Genomic DNA, 20,428 nt, shown 5'->3' with positions numbered 1-20,428 from the left:
ATCTTTACTCCTGAAAGACTCAGCCTCTATGGGATGCTCATTTTATACCCTATTATGTTATTGACCTGTTGTCAATTAACCACCAGGTTTTGCTTTTAAGGATTGCTCAACTTTACCAGCCTTTTGGTGCGACCATCCTTACTTTTTAGGAACGTGTTGCTGGCATCAAATTCAAAATGGGCATATAGAGCTATTTTTCAAAAAACAATAAAATTTCAACATTTGACATGTAGTCTTTGAAGCATTTTCAATGACATATAGGATTTAAATGATCTTTAATTGTTATCAATTGAAATAGCACCATAATGCACATCTTGATGAAGAAACTATGACAGTAGACTTTAGCTAATGTAATGGCATCAAGTTTGTTGTTCTAAAATCCCAGTGTGACTCATCTTGGGTCATGGATCATACTTTCATTGGTAAAGATAATTAACATTAATGTAGAGGCCAAGTGATCCCTTATCGCATACAGTAGAATATGCTGATGATACATGACATAATCATTCCGATTAAAGTTATGACTTTCTAATAATTAAAGTGATCTAAGTAGAATAATTAACTAATTATAGTCATCACTATTTTAAAAATATATTAGAATAATCATAGCTGCCTACATACTAAACTAGCTTGTCTGCTTGCAAAAATAGGTTGCATTAATTTCCAAGGAGTGGGGGGTTAATGAGATGTTTAATATATTAGCTGCTAATGGCCACTAAAGCTTGAGCTTATTCTTCAGCACTGAACCATTGCAGGCTTTTATCTCCTGTCTTCCAAGCGCTACATCACACACGTCTTTCATTGCTCCTCAGATGGAGTCATTCATGGAGAGCACTGTAATGCATCAAGGCACCCTGTGTGATCTTTTGAAGTTTCATCAAGCTTTCATGTTTAACACACAGCTGCATCTAAGCTCTAGGGCACAATAAGAGAAGGGCATGCAGGTATACTCTACTGCACCATCCATATTCTCTTTGCTCTGTGCTAGCCATGTGCTAAAGATTGTGTTGCACTGTGAAACCCTAGAGCTACTTTTCAGAAAGCTAGCACTGCATATGGTTAACGCAATTGATTAGTCAACATTTTATATGGCAGGAAGCCTGTAGAAAATACCCTGTGGTATGCTGTCTGCAGAACATGCAAGCATTCCTTGATAAGTTATGGTTTTCTTAGCTTTTGTTTCATTGTTGGTTACCAGTAATGAGGTTCTTTAGCAGTATTTCCAGCTACCAAGCTCTTATGCGAGAAAAGAGAAGCCTCCCTTGATCCATGTGGATGAATCATCCCTCCACAAATGACATTGAGATTGGGTTTGATAACAGGGCCAGTGGAGCACAGGAAACAAAATGGTCAATCAGCTCCCAACCTAATGGAGTCCTGTACTTTATGACCTTCATAAAACATACTCTTCCTCCTGTCCAGCTCTCATGCTACCACACTGTGTGACACTATTATGCAAGGTTAGCAAAGGGTTATCACCAATCATTATGGGTTATCATCTTTCTCTAACATCTTAATTTGGTTCCAGAAGGTGCATTAAAAGCAAGAGTTCAGCAAAAAAATCTAATTTACACAATATTTCCCTTACTCTAAATGTAACTGATCAGTCAAGACATGCTTGGCATTTAAAGTTAGCTTGTTTCATTTTGCATTGGAGCTGCAAGTCTAGCTAAGAAGTTAAAGCTCATACCCCAACAAATTAATATCATGCAGACTGCATGGCTACATTATCACAAACCTGCCTCAAACAGTGGTGAGAGGTTAAGTACTCCTAAATAGACTTCTGATTTCTGACAGTATTTAACATACTGTTATCTATAACACTGGACAAAATTACTACTACTAGACTACTACTGTTTTATCTATGTGATGCACCTTTGTCAGTTTTTACAGATAATGCCTTGTATAAGTCTATTTGAGCTATTTGAGATAAAAGTGTAATGAGTTAGGTGTGCTGTGTGTGTGATACTAAGTGGTGTCACTTGTATGCTATATTAGCCTTATAGCTCCAGTGCAAATCTTAATAAGCCCAGTTCTTTGTTAATTCAGTTTGAATAATGTACAAACAATACGTAGATCACTATAGTTTTGATTACTTCATGTTTTATGTATCTGGAATTTATGTCTCAGGTACTAAAGCAAAATCTGTCTTGAAGAAACCATTAATTCGATTTATTCGTAATTGCCTGCAATCTGACATACCATTGACATACCATATTGTTGTGCTCACTGATGAATGGCCTGAAAAGATTAAGCTGCCATGGCAACAGTGTAAGGCCTTGAACGGGCAGGATTTAACGGGGTAGGAGGGCATGGGGGTGTGGAACTGATTTAATGTAACTTTCCAGTCAACCAAATGGAATCAATTATTTTGACACACCTTCTCCAAGTGCCCGTTGGTTTGTTTCAGGCATCAAAATTGTCAATTTGTAGGGCCTCAAAGCACCAGAGTTTGACATTGATTAGCCTCGATTTAGGTTACATGCTGCAGTTTTCTTGGCCACACAAGTCTGATTTGTTCTGTTTTGCACACTGTCGTTTCTCGTATTGGTGTGAGGATGTGTGTGGGTGCAGGTACATGCCTGCTTGTGCTTACGTATCCTGACAGCCTTCATTTGTAAGAAAAAAAAATTGTGCCAATATATGTTTTTTCCTATCTCATTAAAGTAGAAGCCTCTCTTTCTCACTGCCTGCCAAGCTCAGAATGAGTCATCAGTCCAAAGCTCTCTGGAAGGTCTCCAAGTCTCTCTGTGGTGCAAATGGACAAAATAGCCTTGTGAAATCTGCCTCTTTGGCCAAGCACATTATTATATTCCCTCTTGCCCAGTGATATATTATATTAGGTTGGGGTCATTGATAATTGAATTTCTCAAATGTATGAGAAGTGCATTTTTCACAGCTATCCATGAGACATCTGCTTCCAAATATAAAGCATAATTGTTCCTGTATATACAGCATTAGAAGATCGATTCACAAATCAATAAATTGTATATGTGTACTGTAGATTGTTATGGATTTGGCCATTCCTAGGCATATTACTGTCTGTAGGAAAATAACAATTTTAACGATTAAAGAGACATGGCAGTTTAGCAGACTCAGTTGATTAAGATCCACGATACGTTGTTGCAAGACATGACTGGCCTTTAAACAGGGCCTTATGAATTTGTGAGCACCTAACTAGCTCTCACATTCTTGATTCTGTATCTCATTGTGTATTACTTGCATTATTTATTTTATGACTCACCTTCAGTTGCATGTATTCAGATATTTAAGCTTAGTTATTTCTGCTTCTAGTTAAACAGAAGGTAGCAATTTCGATATAAACAAAATGAAAATTATAGTAACCTACAGTTCTGTTCTTTCTAGGTTACATGGAAGATTCCATGAACTGGCTCCACATTTAGTTCCGATGGACTACACAGATGATCCTGATGTTAAAATCCCTTTAGCTCTCATAGTCAACATGCCAGAACTTAAGGTAATATGACCTGTAACACAGTTTGGAATAACAACCAGTCTTGCATTTAATTCAACAAGTGCATGCCGTACAAAATGTGTTACCCTTGTTAAAACACCAAGACACTTGTTTGATGACTGTGACTGCACTTTAGATATGATATCAAATCTAATAGACACTTGCTTTTATAGTGTGAAATTGGTTTTTAATGGGCAGCCTGGCTTTGCTGTTTATGTGACAAAGCACAGCCCGTGGGAGGAAGGGCAGATTACACCACTAAGCTTGTGAAAGTTAACACTCCATGAGATGATGCGTTTCAGCGTATTATGTTAGCGCTTCTGATTTTCTATGGTTGTAAAGAGGCATACGGTTAATCTTGAAGCCTCTGATTTTAGGGAAAAGCTTCTTTATTTGCAAATGGATTGGTTATGGTGGTGAAAATAAGTGGATTGGCCAATACATTTTTGTTGTGTACTAGATCATCATGATGTCGGCTGATAAAATAAACTTTTGTTGCTCTGCTTCTGTGTAGGACGTTGTATCCTTGAACTATTCTTTAAAATTATATGACGTCATTTTAGACATTCTTTATGGGCTATGGTTTATCCAGCCTAAGACTGAATTTGGCTGAGTATCACACCTTCTGGTAAACTCTTCCTGACCTGCCACAAGCCATCTGCCATGCCAGATTCATCTGATGTTATAACCTCAGCCAGGGCCACTGTAATGTCTCCTTGCCGATGATATAATTGCTCCTCACTGTAAAGACGTCTTGTGGGTAGAAGGGCAGTAAATGTCATTGTCAGAGGTGGCAGATCCTGATGGAGACCACTCAGATTGGAATTGATGAGCCCCTGACAGCACCTAGTCTCCAAAAGTCTTTCTAGACTTCATAAACGTAAATCTCTACCAACCTCTCCTTCCTCCCTGGCTGCAAATTAGCCCTTGAGTGCTAAAGTGAATTGATTCATGACACATAACCCAGTCCAAAGGCTGTTCACCTGTCATTATAGTCTACAGACTGGTTTTTCTGTACTGACCTAATTCTGACCTCAGATCAGCTACGCTATGTTTAGCTGTTTTAGGAGAAAATCTCTGTTCATACAAGGACAATTGCTTTTCCAATTACAGTGTCATTAACAAATTTCAAGCTATCATTCTTTTGTATTCATAATAGAAAAAGGTCATTATCATAATGAACTCTTGTATCTCTGAAATAGTTTTAGAAGAAAGACAAGTTGTTATTGACTATAATTTGTGTGGAATGAGGATACATGACCTTATGCCCAATGACAGTTGGGATAGACTCCAGCACAGCCCCCCACTAACCCAGAAGGATAAGTAGTTTAGAAAATATGTGTGCATGAATGTGTGTGTACACTGTATAATTTGTTATTATTAAGCAATTTGAACCATTTCATTATGAAATGTTCATACAGTGTAAAGATATAAAGGGCAGCTATTCATATTAATGAAAAACAACTGCACCCCCAGTTGTGTTAAGGCCTTGCATTATGAGGCATGTCCTTTATGACAAATTCAACAGCTCAGAAACATTTTACTATCACATCAAATGCTGGAACACAAGGAGCTGTTAGCAATGCATAGGCTCATACTTAGGGTTGCCACCTCAGCCTATGCCGCTGACAGTGCATTGTTCTGAAAGAGTTGCTGCTACATTGAGATTATTCCAAACCAATCAAACTCTTTCTTTGATTGAATATATACACTTAATAAGAAATACTAACATGGTTTCTGACACTGTATGACATACTGATATCTATGAAAATGGAAAAGGCTGCTGTTGGTTTCAGCAATATTTTTGTCCATTTTATAGAAAAGAACATGTCATACAGTGTCAGAAACCACATAAGAAAGGCCTGTTTGCTGCAATTTGAGACAAAAATGTGATGAATTAGGTGTGCAGTTTGCATATTGTTAAGTTGTGGTCATAAGCTTGCATCACTTGTTAGCAACAGTAGCATCATAGACCTTTATTTGGTAAATTAGATTTTTCAAAAAACATTGCTTTAAGGCCATTGTCTCTCTCTGTGTCTTGGGGGGCCACTTGCATTGTTTGTGGTGTAGTGAGCACCACAAAAATATAAATGCAATAACAAAATGTGTTTGCTCTCTTACTGGGTGATGGAGTGGGGTTTGGGCAATTATCTGGTAGTCCAAATCAAATGCTACTATATAAAAATGCTTGTGTTCTGAGAAATTTTGAATCCAGGAAAAGAATTTTTTTTTTCTTGGACAGACCTCTGAAATCCAGGACAATCCAGGAAAATCCTAGACAGGAGGCATGCTGTAGAGAACTAGAGCCAGAGCTTAGACTATAGGTTTGACCTCTCTTCCTTGCACTATTTGCACTGTACCCAGAGCTGTTGAGTCAGCCGATTGTGTGGGGCATAAAAATTCCTTGCAGCCATTGGAGAGTTCACTGGGAGAGAAATATATGGGCAGCAGCACAGAGAGTCAGCCTTTCTCCATTTTACACGCTTCTCACTCAGCAGAACTGGCTGTTATGCACACACTTAGGCACTGTAAGTGCTACATACAGTAGTGCTTAGGCATAGGCCTACCTACTGCAATGTTTTAGGCTCACGATTTAGCATCCATTATCCTGCACTGGCAAATATCTGACAAATGGCACAATACTGCAACATCTTATCTGTTTTTCACCCTTTCTATGCTTTTACTTGAAGATTTATTGCAGTGGTCTTATCAATGTGTATTCTATAGGAAAACCCATTCCGGGACAGGATTGTGGAGTCTTTCTCAGAAGACGGCCTAGGGAACCTCAGCTTCAATGACTTTGTGGACATGTTTTCGGTCCTGAGTGAGATGGCCCCTAGAGAGCTAAAAGCCATTTATGCTTTCAAAATATATGGTAACAGAGCCTCCTTTCATTAGCCCATATAAATTTTGTAATGTATTTCCTTATAGAAATTTAACTACTCTGTGTCGTGGCTTTAGTGGGCCTAATAAACTTGCATTTATTTCATAGCCTTCATAATGATACTGTTATATTATACGAGACCAAAAAAGGCAGACATTAACTGAATGTTCCTAATGGTGTTTCATTTGCAGATTTCAATGTTGATAATTACATCTGCAAGGAGGACCTTGAGAAAACTCTGAACAAGCTGACGAAGGAGGAACTGACTCCAGAAGAGGTGAACTTGGTGTGTGAGAAGGCTATTGAGGAGGCTGACTTGGATGGTGATAGTAAGCTCTCCTTCGCTGACTTTGAAAACATGATCTCCAGGGCTCCTGACTTTTTAAGGTACAGAATGTTACTTACTAATATGAATGTTGTGCCTTGAAAAAAAATATTCAAATGTGTATGTAATTTGCACATGTACATGATTGTATGCAGAAGTTTTCTTCCTGTAGAGAACATGTTAACTTACACTATATAGCCATAAGTATGTGGACACCTAACCATCATACCTATATGAGCTTCCCATTCCAAAACCATCACCATTGTTATGGACTAATATGGACAGCTCTGCTCTTCTGGAAAGGCTTTCCACAAGATTTTAGTGTGTTTGGGAATTTCTGCCCATTCGATCCAAAGAGCATTTGTGAGGTCACAGGTGTTGTCCCAGTTTATCCCAAAAGTTCAGCTGGGTTGAGGCCAGGGCTCTATGCATGCCACTGGAGTTCCCCCACACCAAACTTGAAACCCTGTCTTGAAACTACGGTTTGTGCACAGGGACAGAGTCATGTTGGAGCAGAAAGGGCCTTTCCCTAGCCCAAGTCCTGAAAAACAGCCCCAGAAAGTTATGCCCCTTCCATCAACCTTTACTGTTGGCACTAGGGGTGGGAATCTCTTGGCACCTCACGATTCAATTCGATTACGATTCAGAGGGCTGAGATGTGATGTAAAACGATTATCGATGCATCTTGATGCATCTTTTTTTCTATACAGGATCTCTTTTCTGTGTGAGGGCTTTGTTACTTTTAAAGCAAAGTATTTGTAATGATCCATAATGAATTTACTTCCAATATGTTTTATTAAAATAACAAATGGAAGTGATGTGGCAAGTGAACTGGAAGGCTTTCATTCAATGCTTTTGTTTGGAGCACATTAGATGCTGCTGCTACTTATCTGTGATAAAATGCACAGTTATGGTGAAATAAGATCCAGTGGCAGTGGATGTCCAGGCAGCACGTCACAGCCATCCTGCCTGTTTTCTTTAGTGATTTTATAACTTTGGGTTTGGTTTTGTTCCAGAGAGTCAGGGGTCACTGTACCAATAAAATATCTGCAAGACTGGACGTGTGCAACATAGCATGAAAGCCCTGTTTCTCAATGAGGTCACTTAGCAACACTCAGTCTCCTGGCTAGTAGTGAATGAAAAGGCAGAGAGAGATTTAGCTAAGATGAACATTTGGAGATGAATGCACCTATTCGCATTTTTGAGTAGTGTAGTTGGTTTCCTGGAACGTTAAATCTGCAATGAGAGACTTTCAAACACTAAAAAGTTGTGAAACAGAAGTCGCTTCTCTTTCAAATTTTCCCTTTCCACCTTAAATGGTGCCGGAACGGAAAATGGAATGGAAAAATTCGAACAAGAAGCGACTTCAGCCTCGTAAAACAGCAGAACGTTGAGAGACATTTTACAATAAGCTGCTCTAACTGAGAAAAAGTTTTCTGGCAGAGATGGAAGGAAAGTAGCTATAGCTGAGCTAAAGCTTGAAGCAGAGCAAATTAAGTCTGTGTTTTTGTTCATGATTTTTTAGCCTATACTAGGACATTAGCACATACTGGGCATTAAATGTTGTGGCTGCCAAGGAGGTCTGATTTTTGTTGAAAGGACAAAATGGCTTCTCTTAACGTTTGGGTTGTGACTCCTGACCTAAACTAGCTTTTAATGCAGACGGTGCCGGTCAAATTTATCGCTCATCCAGTTGTGTTTTTATTATGTACACATCACAGACTGTCCGGGCGCTGCACTTACCCACTTCCAAGTTCCGCCCCTTGCATTCCATCAACATCCACCTTCAACTAAACCTGTCCAAGTCTGAACTTCTGGTTATACCAGCTAAACAATCCATTCAACACAACTTCACCATAACCATCGACTCACTCTCACTCTCCCCGACAAAGGTTGCTAGGAACCTGGGGGTTATGGTAGATGACCAACTCTCATTTACCCACCAAGTTGCCTCAGTGGCTCGGTCCTGCCGCTTTGTGCTGTACAACATCAGACAGATACGGCCGTTGCTAACACAACAAGCCACCCAACTCTTGGTACAAGCAGTGGTCATCTCACGCCTCGACTACTGCAATGCCATACTGACGGGCCTCCCGGCCTGTGTTGTAAAACCACTGAAGATGGTTCAGAATGCTGCAGCGCGTCTGGTCTTTAACCAACCAAAACGGGCGCATGTCACCCCACTGCTCATTGAGCTCCACTGGTTACCGATTGCTGCTCGTATAAAATTAAAACTCTTACAATTGCCTACAAGGTGTTAACAGAGCAGGCTCCTTCCTACCTGCACTCGCTCCTAAAGGCTTACAGCACCGCCCGGCCGCTGCGATCCTCCAATGAACGTCGCTTAGCTTTGCCAAACATTCACACAAAGCAATCGAGACTGTTCTCATACTTGATTCCCCAATGGTGGAACAAGCTACCTTCCGCTGTCAGAGCAGGGGCGTCCCTCGCTATTTTTAAGAAACTCCTGAAGACAGAGCTCTTCAGGGAGCACTTACTCTAATCGCCTCTTGCAAATCTAGCCACTACCAACCTCATCTCCTTCTTGCCCTCCTTCCCTTCTCTACCCCGCTATTACCCCTTGGCCTCCTTTTAAGGCCTGACTATGTTTGTTCTATGTACCACATTATTTGTAAGTCGCTTTGGATAAAAGCGTCTGCTAAATGTAAATGTAATGTAATGTAATGTAACATTACTTTATAAATTAAAATTTAGAAAATCATTTTTTGACATTTGTGAATCGATTCAGAATCATTCACATCTGCATCGTGATGCATCTAAGAATCATTTTTTTCCTGCACCCCTAGTTGGCGCTGTGCATTCTAGAAGGTAGTGTTCTCCTGTCATCTTCCAAACCTAGATTCATCTATCAGACTACCAGATAGTGAAGTGTGGAAGTGAGATTCATTGCCCAAAAGAACACATTTCCACTGCTCCAGAGTCTAGTGGCATTGTGTTTTACACCACTCCAGCTGGCACTTGGCAGTGCACATAGTGATCTTAGGCTTGTGTGCTGCTCAGCCATGGAAACCCATTTCATTAAGCTCTTTTGCTGATGGTGCTTCCAGAGGCAGTTTGGAGCTCTATAGTGAGTGGGTGCAACAGACAATTGTACTTGCAGACAGATGCAATTTTTACATGCTATGCACTTCAGCATAGATAGCTGTGTGTTTGTGTGGTCTGCTGCTTCATGGCTGAGCTGTTGTTGCTCTTAGACACTTTCATTTCACAGTAACAGCACTTATATTTGACTGGGGAGAATTAGCAAGGCAGAAATGTCAAAAACTGACTTGTAACAAAGGTAGCACCTTATAACAGTGCCATGTTTAAAGTCACTGAGCTATTTAGTATGACCCCAGTGTTTGTCTATGGAGATTTCATGGCTATGTGCTATCTATTAGCAATTAAACATCTGAACTCAATAACTAAAAGGTGTGTTCATGGGCTTTTGGCCATGTAGTTGGGAACAAAAAAATGTAATTTGAGCAGGGGTGATCAGGGATCATTGTGCATATAACTGTAAACTCACTGGCCATTTTATTATGTTTATTAGGTGTCTAGTACCCACACTCATGGTCCAATTCATCATGTCCACTTACCATATATGTGTGTTATGTAGCTCTGCAATTACAGATTGTAGTCTCTCTGTTTCTCTGTACAATGTCTGAGTGCCCCTTCACATGGTTCATCATTCAGGACCACCACTGGATCGCAACGGAGATGGTATTATTTGCTTAATGAATCATCCTCAGCACTGCAATGGCACTGACATGGTGGTGGCTAAAAAAGTACCTAATACCTAATGAAGTAGCTATATATGCAGCCTTAGCATTTTGGTTGGGGTGCCCCAGTCAAATTATACTTTTTTGACTTCTAAGCAAAAATAAGTTAATACATCCTCTACGGAGAACACACTTCTGCACATTTTGATTCACAGTTACTGTTTAATTCCTAAATTTAATACATTGAAAAGACATACATATTAAAATGTGGCCTGTGCAAAAGTTGTGACATTTTATAATTTGTTTTATTGTTTTCTAATATGTTAAACTCAGCAAATAAATTGTGTACTTATGTAATCAAGAAAATGCCATATTTAAGTTTGGGGGTGATAACTTTATTGCTTAGAAAAAACATAACATTACTCAGTGTATTCGAACTTTTGCATATGACTGTACACTCACTGGCCACTTTATTAGGTACAGTTATTAGTACTGTTCAATTTCTTGTTAACACAAATAACTAATCAGCCTATCATATGACCACAACTCAATGCATTTAGGCATGTAGAGGTGGTCAAGACAACTTGCTGAAGTGCAGACCGAGCATCAGAATGGGGAAGAAAGGTGATTTAAGTGACTTTGAACGTGGCATGGTTGTTGGTGCCAGACGGGCTGGTCTGAGTATTTCAGAAACTGCTGATCTACTGAGATTTTCATGCACAACCATCTCTAGGGTTTACAGAGAATGGTCTGAAAAAGAGAAAATATCCAGTGAGCAGTAGCTGTATGGACAAAAATGCCTTGTTGATGTGAGAGATCAGAGGAGAATGGGTAGACTGGTTCGAGATGGCAGAAAGGCAACAGTAACTCAAATAACCAACCAAAATCTCTGAGGAATGTTTCCAACACCTTGTTGAAAGTATGCCACAAAGAATTAAGGAAGTTCTGAAGGCAAAAGGGGCGCCAACCTTTTACCTATACCTAATAAAGTGGCCCGTGAGTGTATATTATAGTAGTATATTGCGCAGCAAAATTTTTTGTCTTTTGGTTTTCTTACTTTAGCATTAATTGTGTTGATGTAATATATGTTGTTCATGTAAAATTGATCTAGAGATTTGAAGTAAATTCAGTGCATTATATTTTTCAGTGTTTGATCTTGCTTAAAAGATATATTGTAAGAGGGAGAAAAAAGAGCCTTTGAAATGCACTGTTAAAGGAATGAAAGGTTGAACAGAAGAAGCACAGCTTCTCCTTTCCTATCCATCAGACTTTGTCTCCCATTAGTGTCTGTCCCTGGCTAGTTGATGGACGCAGAATGTTACCCTGGTTAGTAGTGATGTTAATCATTTTAGAGGCACTCTGCCCTCATCAGTGCTGCACTGAAGTGCCACCATGGCCTCTCATTTGAGTGCAGACAGGCTGGCAGAGCTGCTTCCTGCACACTGGACATTTATCACCAGAGACTCTACTACCAGAGTAATGCGAGGAACGGAGTGAAATTTGATACTTAACTTGTAAATCAGTGCTAATGGTTAGAAATACTTCACCCAAACTGGTGACTCTTGTAATAATGGATGAAAACTAGTTTGAGTCAGTTAGTATTATGCAAATGTAGTCAGGCTGAATGGTCTCTTGTTTATTTTCATAAATTTTAGCCACATTTTAGGGATGGATGCATAATGTACATAATGTAAGTATGTGATGAACACCAGTACTATAGATGATCATCTATAAAACAACATCAAAAAATAGGATGCCACAAACAGGGACAGTAGGGATGTTTGTTCTGTATGTCTGTACTAGACATAATAATCATCACTTTAGATGCTGGAAAGTAACAGTTGCCAGTGTCATGAAATATGCTTTCTAGCTGCTTGCATGTCCTGTCTTTGGACTCATAACTAAATTTTTTCTTGGTGCATTCACCATGAAACATTTACGCAATGTAAAAAGCAGCTGCCATTTCAAAATAAAAATGCAAAAAAATGGAATGAGGTTTTTGTAAGACATCAACAATATATATCAATATATATCTGTAATATGATGGCCTTTATGTTGTTGCTGTAGAAACCGTGTGTCTCCATTGAAGGCATCTCCAGCTGTCTTTTTCATTGTAAGAAAAAACAGAAGTGGTCAAAAATTGCTTGGAGTAAAATCTCTGCATGAATTTACACTGAAAGGCCTGAATGTTTTTTCTTTCTCCTGTAAAGTTCCCATTTTTTGACGCAACAATACACTCACTGGCCACTTTATTACGTACCTTGCTTGTAAAAGGTTGGACCCCCTTTTGCCTTCAGAACTGCCTTAATTCTTCGTGGCACACTTTCAACAAGGTGTTGGAAACATTCCTCAGAGATTTTGGTTGGTTATTTGAGTTACTGTTGCCTTTCTATCATCTCGAACCAGTCTACCCATTCTCGTCTGACCTCTCACATCAACTCGGCATTTTTGTCCACACAGCTACTGCTCACTGGATATTTTCTCTTTTCCGGACCATTCTCTGTAAACCCTAGAGATGGTTGTGCATGAAAATCTCAGTAGATCAGCAGTTTCTGAAATACTCAGACCAGCCCGTCTGGCACCAACAACCATGCCACGTTCAAAGTCACTTACATCACCTTTCTTCCCCATTCTGATGCTCGGTCTGCACTTCAGCGCAAGTTGTCTTGACCACCTCTACATGCCTAAATGCATTGAGTTGCGGCCATGTGATTGGCTGACTAGCTATTTGTGTTAACAAGCAATTGAACAGGTGTACCTAATAAAGTGGCAGGTGAGTGTATATTAGTTTTCTACATATCATTTCTGAGGCATTCTATTTGTTACATATTCAGATCATGAAAGCACAGGGCAATTTGCTGATAGTTTAGGCATTTTTACACTGTTGATTATGAGACAATTATTCAAAACAGTTTTTCTTTTTATTTATTTAGTTAGTTTTACTTGCCTATTGCAATAGTTTGGAATAGGTCAGAAATAGTCACATTTTCAGAACTTTTAAACAGAACTTGTGTTTGCAAGAAATGTATATCCTATATGTTATACATTGTGTATATTGCATAACTGTCCAAATTAGCAACATGGAACAGTCAGCCCATTTTATTCTTTAATCAGCCAGTATGTGCTGAATCTTTAAAGCCAGCTCATCTTGCTTGCACTCCCTGAACTGCGTCCTACTGTAATTTGACTGTGAAGCGTTCCAATGCATTTTATGGGGCAGCCGTTCCTCTGCTCGACATTTACAAGCTGTTGGGACTACACAGCTGTGCCTCACTGCCACAAAGGGAGGGAAAGTGACAGAAGGCTAGTATGTCTTTGCTCTGCAGTTTAGAGTAATGCAAAAACCCAAGCACTGAGTCTTTGATACACAAGAAAATGACCAGGAAAATTGACCTAGATGAGCTGAAATTAAAGTGCCATGTCATAAAAAGTCTTTTTTTTTTAAATAAAACAATAGAATTTTATGCAATATTTAAAACATATATTATATGGAACTTAACTGCAAGAACAGCCTGTTTTAAAGTAATTGTTTATAATGTCATAATGTTACCAACATATATCTGCATATTCAGCCCAACACAGATTAAACCATACAATTCATATTTTAGCTATAAATAGCGTTACAACTTAGATTGCTTCTTGAAGGCTTTGGGCGTGAGAGGGGACAAAATCCAAGACAAATGTAGGATATGGCCTCTTGATTTTGAATGTATATTAATTAACTTCATTCAGCACTAGAGACTTTGCAGAGAAATTTGTTATTGTGAAAATGTTTTGAACTTACTGTAGCATTTATCCAGAGTAACATAGATTTGTTCTGGACTGTAATTCTGTCTTGTCAGGTCAAGTCAGCTTTATTGTCAGTACTACAATATGTACAGGACATACAGAGTATTGAAATTGCATTACTCTCAGACCCCGTGGTGTAGCAATAACATTAGAAAGACTGTAAACAGGAAGTGGGAATTTAAATAATTTAAATAGACACTAAAAAACACTAAACACTAATCGTAAAAATGTACACCAATTGTAGGGGAAATTTTATATATATATATATATATATATATATATATATATATATATATATATATATATGTATACACACATTCACACACACACTCACTAGCCCCTTTTGCCTTCAGAACTGCCTTCATTCTTCGTGGCATACTTTCAACAAGGTGCTGGAAACATTCCTCAGAGATTTGGTTGGTTATTTGAGTTACTGTTGCCTTTCTAATATTTCGAACCAGTCATTTTGTCCACACAGCTACTGCTCACTGGATATTTTCTCTTTTTCAGACCATTCTCTGTAAACCCTAGAGATGGTTGTGCATGAAAATCTCAGTAGATCAGCAGTTTCTGAAATACTCAGACCAGCCCGTCTGGCACCAACAACCATGCCACGTTCAAAGTCACTTAAATCACCTTTCTTCTCCATTCTGATGCTCGGTCTGCACTTTAACAAGTGTGATTGGCTGATTAGTTATTTGTGTTAACAAGCAATTGAACAGGTGTACCTAATAAAGTGGCCTGTGTGTGTGTGTGTGTGTGTGTGTGTGTGTGTGTGTGTGTGTGTGTGTGTGTGTGTGTGTGTGTGTGTGTGTGTGTGTGTGTGTGTGTGTGTGTGTATATAAAATATACACAAAGTCACTAAATTTTGCTCAGAACCGGATTGTTTCCTGCCGTGAGTCATATAGGCAGGTATCTCATACTCTCACTGTTGTCATATTGTGCAATGTTACCTTATCAGTCTTATCAGTAAGCTGCTCTGTTTGAGCAGTTTGTGCTAAATTTCTCAGTGAAAAAGTCGTTACGGAGAGGAAGCAGTGTAGGGGGCAGTGGCTGCCAAGAGCTTAGGACAGAGAGAGAGCCACGTATACATGGAACGATCTGGAGATTCAATCTGCCACTGCTTGTGAAGTATTGCACAATGGAGTGTGAAGGATGGTTCAGACATAGTGCAAGGGTGCTTCAGCAAAACCTCCACTGAATCCTGCTGCTCAGACACATCCATCGTGGATAATGGGAAATAAAGGATGAAGGGGAAATAATATATTACAAAGTCTAGAGAAAAGCAGAAGAAGCCATTTTAAAATGTCTCGTCTAATTGCTTTGTTTAATGTTCTGTAGAAGTGATAAATGTTATTGTTTTTTGCTTATTTATTTGCTATTCATGAATTATGAATTATTCGTCAGTCAAAGTTATGGTAAAAAAGGTTAGTTTAGCATCCAAAAGTAATACCTAAGAACTTGTTCTAACTGACAAAATCAGAGAAGCATAATATGCAGCAGTACCTTTTGTTGAGTATTTTACTGGTGTTTATGTCAGGTTTTTTTAATATTATTCTCTGTTCACAGGGAAAATGTATTCAAAAGCCATCTGTTCCACTTTCCATTGTTCATTTGTCTTTATATCCCATTGTACTTGCAGACAGACATATGGACAATTGCAGTCTTCTGCAGGTTCAGACAGCATTGATGGTGGTCTAATGCAAGGTTATAAATCAGAATGTAGCACAGATTTGTTCCTTTTTGTGCTGTTGCTACTGTACTGGAACACATTATGTCCCATTTTTCAGCAATGTTCTGATTTATTTTCTTTGAGAAAAGCCATAGTTGTGCCAACTTTATGAATACATCTGAAAAAGAGTATTTCTTCTTAATAAATTGTTTCTTCCCCCCACCCTCTTCTCTTTTTCCCTTTCTCTAATGCAGCACCTTCCATATACGAATCTAAGAGGGCTTTCTTCTTCATGAGAGATTACTCAGTCACACTTCTTTGGAGCTCCTGACTGCAACTTGAAATCTTCTTGAAAACCTTGGAAACATAGAGACCATAGTAGTGCCTGTCCTCTACGGCTCTGAAGAGTTCTTACCTAGACCTTTTCAAACAGTGCTCACTTGGGGAAACAGGATTTTGGATCTCTTTGGCTCTGTATTTACCTTTTTTTCTGAGGAAGCACATTTTAGAAAGAGGAATACCAACAAAATGCATGACTTTTTCCTGCTGGAAAAGTTGCACTGCTGTTTCTGATCTTCAGAATGGAAGAAAAAACACCTGGAGGCTTAGGGTCTGTGTGGCCCCTGCACCTGTGTGCTGTTTGAGGAAGACTAGAGTATGGACTGCTCTTATAGTCTTATTCCTCTATGTCAGACTCTCCTCCTGATGATTCTTCTCACCTAGGATTAAGATACATGTGGTGCAGAGGTGGACAGATGAAGACGGAAGAAGAAGGGAAGACTGGCATAATGTAGAGATGTATAAAGGATAGAAAGGGCGAAAAAGCAAGGGAAAGAAAAAGAGGGCTAAAAGCACAGCACTGGCATCACAGTCAAAAAAACTTTTTTTTATACAGCTATGCAATCTTTCTCCATGAAATGCATGAGTTGCATTAAGTTTGCCCCCTGCTATAAATTGCTTTTGGTGTGTCTGGTTATCTTGTTTCTCGTACTGCTTATAGGACTGGAGCATGACGACAATCATATCAAACTGTTCTCCAGTTGAACGAAGGGCTCTGTCATCTTGTCTTATATTCCACCATACATTTTTGTTGTGCTCTTCCCCTTCTCTAGTATGAACGTGACATGTGATAGCATCACCTGTCTCTTAACTTCAGGCTTTTTTCCAGTATTTGATGTTATAGAGGGCATTTGACTTAACTTTGAATAAACAATTTTCTGTCGTTTGTTGACTGTGTGCATCTGTTTCATGCTGACTGAGTACTTTTGCACCAATTAGAAGAATGTGATAATGACATACAGTCCAGTTTGTATAATATTAATTTTGGTCTACAGTGGCAAGCCTGAATTTCTCTATAGCTTGAGTATTTATATCTATAGAATGAAGTATATCATCATGGGTTGCTCATAGGAAAAACCTAAAGAATGGTTGTGATATAATTTCTGGCTTAATATATGTTATACATCAAGTTGTACACACAGAACTTTTGTATTGATCTGATGTGACTACAAAATTATTAACTCTCATAATAGTTATGGGCAGGAACTGATTTCCTTGTCAGACACCAAAGGGAAAATGCACTCTCATTACATACTACTGCATATTGGTCTCTCTACTGTCCTTTCTCAGCCTAAATCCCTAGCTCCTGCAGCTAACACCCACCAGCCTTCCCAATAAAGATGGACCAGTGATTATTCCTCTGCACCTCCTGTCGTATAACCTGTAATGACTTTTTAAGTTGAATGAGATCGTTAGGAGCAGCGCTGTCTCAGCACCCAGCAGCATGATTATACCGACACACTGGAGCGCGGTAAATCTGGGCCCAGAGATGCACAGGCAACTGTCCTTGGCCATATTAGCTGGGCTGATGATTTATTGCAATCTTTCCCCCACTTAAAAGAACAGTTGAAATTGATTCAAAATAAAGTCAGGGGTGAGATTGGTTGCATAAGTGGGGGGAAAAATGGTATGAAAAAAGGAAAAAAAGAGGTGTTGTCTGGTCCAATTCAGGAATATCTCTCATTTTGGTCACAATTTACATTAAAATTCTCTTAGAGAATATAGACTTTACATGAATCAGTCTTAAAGGCACAGAAACAACAACAGCATGTTTAATTGTAATAATGTTTAATTTAAGTTTATTTACATGGCACTTTTCATGCACTACTGCTTTTCAAAGTGATTTACAAATGAAAAAATAGATATGAATTCTGACTGTTTTGGTAAAAAAAAAAGTGGGTAATTTAACATAGTTTACTGCATTACTTAATCAGCATCAATACACCATAAGTATTTGACACTTTCACTAGCTCACTAAATAATGAACACCTGTATTAGTTAACATTAGTAAAACTTGAACTTCAGTATTAATAATGGTTAGGTAAAGGAACAACGCTGTCATTTTTTGCATGTTGCGTCATACATTTTAAAGAAAATGTATGCCACCATCTGCACTGTACTCTACTCTAAAATATGCTGCCTATAACATGTATTATGCAGGAGAAGGAGAAGGGAAATGTAATTTTCTTTAACATACAAGAACACCCTCCAAATGGCTGCCAAGGGTACAGTTACTACTTTGATATGTATTCAGTATGCTTTGCCATAAGACACACCTCTGCCCAACAGTAAGGAAAACACAATTTGATTCTCAAATTTAAAAATATTTCAGCTAAATCTAGTTCTAGAAGATCACACTGTTGGTTTGCTTCACCACTGCAAGAGTTTCTAGACATAAAAAATGAAATGGCTGGTGGAAAGATGTGAGAGGGAGCATTTTGGAGTCAGTGTGGAGCAGTGTGCACTCATTAGGGGAAGGCAGCCCATACTAATATGCCGTTAATTCCTCCTGCCGTTACCTCCAGCTCCCTTTATGAGGCCCGTGTTAAAATCTGTGGGGGGGATGTAAGTGCTGATGATGCGGCTTCATTAATTACGCTCCTCAGCCCGAGCAGCTGCTGATTTAGATCCCAATAGGAGAGCTTCTGTTTGAGTCTGATACAGCCACCAAGCCCGCTGGACTGTAAAGTGGCCATTAGAGTATTGATTCCCTGGCCTTTGGTGCAAACCAGGGCGTCAGCGTCTCTTTTCAGGTGATCACACACACGCTTAGGCCAGTGTTGCTGGACTTGGTTGTCCTCTAATCTCGTTTGACCATTGTGAAGGTGCATGATATTGCCTTGGCAGCCATCAACCTGCGGTTTGTAAAAGCAGCTCAATAGCACTTAGAACTGCATTTTTATTGGAAATGGTGCCAAAAATTGGATTTCTCTGGGGAGACACTGTAGAAGAACTTTTTTGGTTCCCCAAAGAACCTTTAACTGGGCGGTTCTTCAAATGGCTCATATCATTAAAAGCAGAATTTTATGCACTTTTTTTAAATAAATTATTTTGATGTTAACGTTGAAGTTTCTACCTATCCCATGCAGTCTGTATGTGGACTTATATCCACCTATTTGGCATACCCATTCACACTGCCCTATCCATTCATATTGAAGTCATATGAAGTGTTTCAGCCCAAACTGCTTTTTCATGTTACATGACAGCCAATCACAATAGAGCTCATTTAAATGTATCAGACTTAAATGCACAGTAAAAAAACGCCTGTTTAATTTTAAATGATAAAGATAGTTTGAAAACGGTCACCACAAAATTGTTTATGGCTGTTTGTGGTTCATAAAACAACACATGTGTTATAAGTAGACCTCAGGGGAAAATATGAAATGCAAGAAAAGTGTAGGTTGTGGCCCTTTTAGAAAATCTAGACCTTTCACATAATGTAAAGGCTCTATGCTATAGGTTTTTCCCAGAACCATACACATAAACCAAGAACAATTCAGGAAAGATTGAGTGAAGGGGTATATGATAGAGACAGGGTCTTTCATGCTGTCATTGCTTTGTTGTACAAATAAGTTTTTTTTTTCTCCAGTTGCTGGTTCTCTTGTTTGGAAGGTCATCAAAAAGCATCAATTAGTGCATAATAATGACCTAGAAAAAAAGCAGGTGCGTATCTAAATATAGATGTTCCTAGTAAAGATGTGATGAAGACATAATACAGTGTTCCTTTGTTCCCAGTGCCAGGACAGCCTTCCTGTGAACTGACCCATATATTTACATTCACATTTTATTTATTTATACTTCTGCGTGTTTGTTTTATTCGGGGTCAGTGAAGCTTGGCTTCTACACCAGATGCAAACTCTCTTTGTTTTTCTCCCTGTATTTAATAGCACATGCTATTGTTTAATGTAATTATCATGGCATGAATATTTGAATATGAGGTCATAGATCTTGTTTTTACATTTATTAATGATGTTCGTCAGACTTTAAAACCAGAGTGACTTAAAGGGCCCATATTGCAGAAAATTGAATTTTTTAAACGAGTTGTATAGAAATATGGCTAAAGTTTCAAAACATACTCCACGCTCTCTTCACATATACAAAGCAGCCTGAATGTAGTGTTTCTGTGATGCCATGAACAGTAACACATTTACATGCATCTGCCTACTCAGCTTACAGCCCTTTTTCTCCATCCATTCCCGTTGACGTGAGTATTACATTAACA

General features: G+C 38.9%; 1 protein-coding gene across 2 annotated transcripts in view; it reads left to right on the top strand.

Annotated features, from left to right (window-relative positions):
* Nucleotides 1-17,092, top strand: part of cib2 (calcium and integrin binding family member 2) — a 29,124-nt gene extending 12,032 nt beyond the window's left edge. For both annotated transcript variants that reach the window (XM_017708353.2, XM_037542844.1), the window contains exons 4-7: nt 3,367-3,478; nt 6,203-6,350; nt 6,551-6,746; nt 16,122-17,092. In XM_017708353.2, the coding sequence (XP_017563842.1) occupies nt 3,367-3,478; nt 6,203-6,350; nt 6,551-6,746; nt 16,122-16,143 (478 nt within the window). In that variant the 3' untranslated portion in view covers nt 16,144-17,092. The remainder of the gene's footprint in view (nt 1-3,366; nt 3,479-6,202; nt 6,351-6,550; nt 6,747-16,121) is intronic.
* Nucleotides 17,093-20,428: the final 3,336 nt, after the last annotated feature.

The sequence above is a fragment of the Pygocentrus nattereri genome, chromosome 11 (genome assembly GCF_015220715.1).
Source record: "Pygocentrus nattereri isolate fPygNat1 chromosome 11, fPygNat1.pri, whole genome shotgun sequence".
NCBI lineage: Eukaryota > Metazoa > Chordata > Actinopteri > Characiformes > Serrasalmidae > Pygocentrus > Pygocentrus nattereri.
Note: the sequence above shows the minus strand (reverse complement) of the source record. Positions and strands in the feature narration are given on the sequence as shown.